Here is a 3,681-nt window from a genome sequence, read left to right as displayed (position 1 = left end):
CTATATAACATTTTAGACACATTCTAGACAGTTTATCAGCTAAAAAAAGTTAATTTTGGGGTAAGTTACTTCTTAAAGGGCTGTAGTTTTGAAATGGACTTTATGTTTTGAGGAATGTCATTCCATGCTTTAGTATAAACATAGAAGAAAGACCTCTGGCTGTAACAGTTTTTAAAAGTTGGTAATATACTCATTTTTGGATGTTTATTTCAGCCATACAGTTCACCAAATATAACAGTTCTGGAACCCAGTAATGTGATKTAAGCATTACATGTGAAATTCTCAAAAGTCAAATTTACAGGCGAGCAGATCCGTGCACTCACTTTATATGACAGGATTCTCTCCAAAGTATCAAGGTTACCGAAACCTTTCCTTTGCAGAAATTCTTAAAAGTAAATCTTAACTTTTGCAAAACGGGAAAAAAAATTATAAATAAAAAATGAATGTGGGACAAATCGTTTGAGAATAATACAATATTAATGAAACCTAAACCTTTTCTCAAAAAACACAATGTCAAAATCAGCAAATTGGATTCTGAATAGCTACATTCCATTGGTCGCCTTTTAGCCTAAAAATAGCGATTTTAAACTTGAAACACAGCATGAAACACAAAGTCCAGAAAAATATTGGGACATTTTTTATTGTTGCTTTAAAATCCCTCCCCAGCCTACAAAACAAAATAAAAATATATAACATGACTACTTACTCATAAAAATAATCTGAATCTGTATGTTTATTTGAAATTGAGCATGAGTGAACTTTAGATTTTAGAAATGCATTGTCTCTTTTTTATAGAAAATTTCATTTTACATTTTCTCTCCATTCGATTTTACGTACAATAATAACATTTAAACTTTTACATTTCTTAAAATAAATGGGCACTCTGCCCCAAAACACATTGATAATTCATTTAAAATATAAATATAATATAAATGTTTATTTTAAAAAAAATGTTTAACTGACAGAATGATACATGGACTGGATGAAAAACTGTTTCATTCTTTTGATTACCTTTGTCAATCAGGACCAACCTGGGTGGCACCGGTGGCAGCGGTCAGCCAGTCGAGTCTCCTGCCCCACACCTACACCCTCCCCCAGCCTCCATCGTTCAACCACAGCGTCACAGCTCAGTCGCCCATCATCGGCGTGACCCCATCCATCCAGGCGCCGGTGGCCCAGCAGCATCCCCTCATGACCACCCACTTCCAACTCACGCCGCAGTCCACTCAGCAGCCGCCCTCAATGGTGCTGAGCCTGCCCAGCCAGCCTCCCTACGTGACGGCCCAGCCGACGGTCACGCCCGCTGCCCTCGCTGCCCAAACCAACCAGGTGGTTCATCCGAATCCCCACAGCATCATGGGCAACGGCCACCTGACCTCTCACTCCRGCCTCCTCCAGCCCCCCGCCCTGCCCCTCACCAACGGACAGGCGGCGTCGSTGCATGCCCAACCTACAGCTGCAGACAATCAGGATGGTCCCAAYGGGTTGCAAATGCTGCGGACAGTCGGGAGTGGGAAGTACGAGTTCAGTGACCCGGGACACCCCAAAGGTAAGCAGGCTGTTTTGGCTGGTGCATTTTGCAACACAGAGATATTGTTTTGTGTGAGTGTTTGTGTATTTTCGAAAAGATCACTATATACTGCATGCTTTTCAAGGCTATATCAAAGCAGAATCTGTTTGGTTCTGAGCTTGAAAGAGAATCCAAGATTGAACATTGTTTGCTAACAAATCAAGTACTCATACCTCTTTGTCGCTGGTGACCCTTCCCTTATGTGAGGCTTTGCTGGAATGAAATACACAGGCCTCTGCCCTCTGTCTTTAAACCAGAGCGATTTCAGATGCCAGCACTCATAAACAAGGCTTTAAACATCCCGGCAAGAAGTTGTTGAGATGCACTTTGCAGCCAGAAACCAATTCACCTCAAAGCTGATCCAAGGTCACAAGAACAGAGGTGCACCTTAAGAATAAGAGAGATGGGTGGAACGTAAGGCCAGCCGTACCTCCTGTGTACCGTTCTTCTGATTCTAAACTTCTATACCATAGCAACATCAGTATTACTGTGCTCTGAAATTGGTTTTCACTGTGTCGGGTTAATCTTTTCCACCGCACCCAGCCGCTGTGCACACAAGCCGCACTAAACGCGAGGYGGGAAGCGCTTTCAGCCGCTGCCCTCACATCTCCCCTTAAAATCACCCGAAGCCTTGTTGACTTGAGCCGTGTGTTGTGAAGTTGGTTCACAGCTCCGTCTCACTCCTGAGTCTGCAGAGCCGTGAATTGTTGTTTGCTTTAACCTTGCAGTTTATGAYGCAGGCGGCGTGCTCGAAACAGATGTTCACAATTCCCCAACCAATTTTCACATTTAATGAAGCTTTTAATTTAGGCTTAGATTGTTTTTCTTTTTACCTGACTTATTTTGATCAATAAAATGGCTCCAAATGAACTTGTAGATTGGGAAGGGGGAAAAAAAGCAATTATTATAGTGGGGGGAGTGGGCTGCCTGTGATACTTCGAAATGAGTCTGCAGGTGGAAATGAAAGTGGAAAATTAGATTGGCTCATCTGCCTTGTCCGGCTGAATCTAAACTTCTTTGCCTTCGTCTTTAATAGGCTCCATTAGACGTCAGAATGTTCTCTTTCTTTTGGACACATTAAGTTGGGATRGTAGTATTTTTAGAGAACTGTTTATATAGAAATAATCCTTCTTGGAATTGGATAAATTTAAGTCTTGCAGGAATGGGTTAAGTAGTAAGAACCAGTACATTTGCTGAGATAAGATCTCTTTTAGTCGACTTCTTTGCGGGGGGAAAAAATAATTTTTTTCCTCCTTCTATAAGCACAATAATGCCACCCAGACTGTTCTGGCCCACAGAGCTGTCCTGTTCTAATGTTCTCTCTGAGCTTTTCTGTCCTTCTGTTCGAAGCCATGGGAGTTTTCAGAAATTTTCTATTTTTCTAGTTGGTATTTAAGYATTTAACAATATTTAGGCATAATGTGTTGCTTTCAGTCCTAACTCATCACAGATGGGCAGAAACTCAACATGTTTTAGGGTTTAAGTCACAACAGTTTATGTGTCCATTTAAGGAGTTTAGTCTTTCAGGCTGATGATGCAAGAGCTGTGGAAATTGTTGTCATAACAGTGAGAATAAGAAGTGCAAATCTTTTCTTCATAYTAAGCATTTTTGTATATTTTGTTGCAGAAAACATGAACTTTTGATAAGAAAGGATTAAGCAGGGTCAAGCCTTTTAGTAAAAAAAAAAAAAACACCTCAAATTTATTGTTAATTATTTGAATTTTCTTCAAATATCTCTTCCAACAGCCCATTGCTCATCTAGCAGCCGACATTTCCATTTGGCTATCGTGTGGTAAATTAAAGTTTACTCACCTYAAATTCAGCAACTGAAACCCTTTTAGTAAGAGATGGGTGCTGGTGCTAATCCCATTCCTTGATTTTCACCAGTCTAGTGGGTCAACATGGAAAGCAGTGGTGGGAAGTGTTACACTAATCAGCTAATAATGCAACTAGGTTCTTATTTAGTGAATTAGCTTTTTTTCTTTTTTGCTAACTTTGGAAACCATTAGCAGACTAGTTAGGCTCTGCTAATTTTAAGTCAACTAAAAAAAGTTGCAAGTGTAAAACTTCTACACACACACACACACACACACACACACACACACACACA

At 40.5% G+C, this 3,681-nt stretch overlaps 1 protein-coding gene across 1 annotated transcript in view; it reads left to right on the top strand.

The window, feature by feature from the left end:
- Positions 1-3,681, top strand: part of klhl29 (kelch like family member 29) — a gene marked incomplete at its 3' end in the record, with an annotated part of 392,046 nt that overhangs the window by 201,976 nt on the left and 186,389 nt on the right. The window contains 1 exon segment of the mRNA XM_014020080.1: positions 1,025-1,549. Coding sequence (XP_013875534.1) covers positions 1,025-1,549 — 525 coding nt within the window.

Source organism: Austrofundulus limnaeus, unplaced genomic scaffold (genome assembly GCF_001266775.1).
Source record: "Austrofundulus limnaeus strain Quisiro unplaced genomic scaffold, Austrofundulus_limnaeus-1.0 Scaffold239, whole genome shotgun sequence".
Taxonomy (NCBI): Eukaryota; Metazoa; Chordata; class Actinopteri; order Cyprinodontiformes; family Rivulidae; genus Austrofundulus; species Austrofundulus limnaeus.
This window is presented reverse-complemented; position numbering and strand designations above follow the sequence as displayed.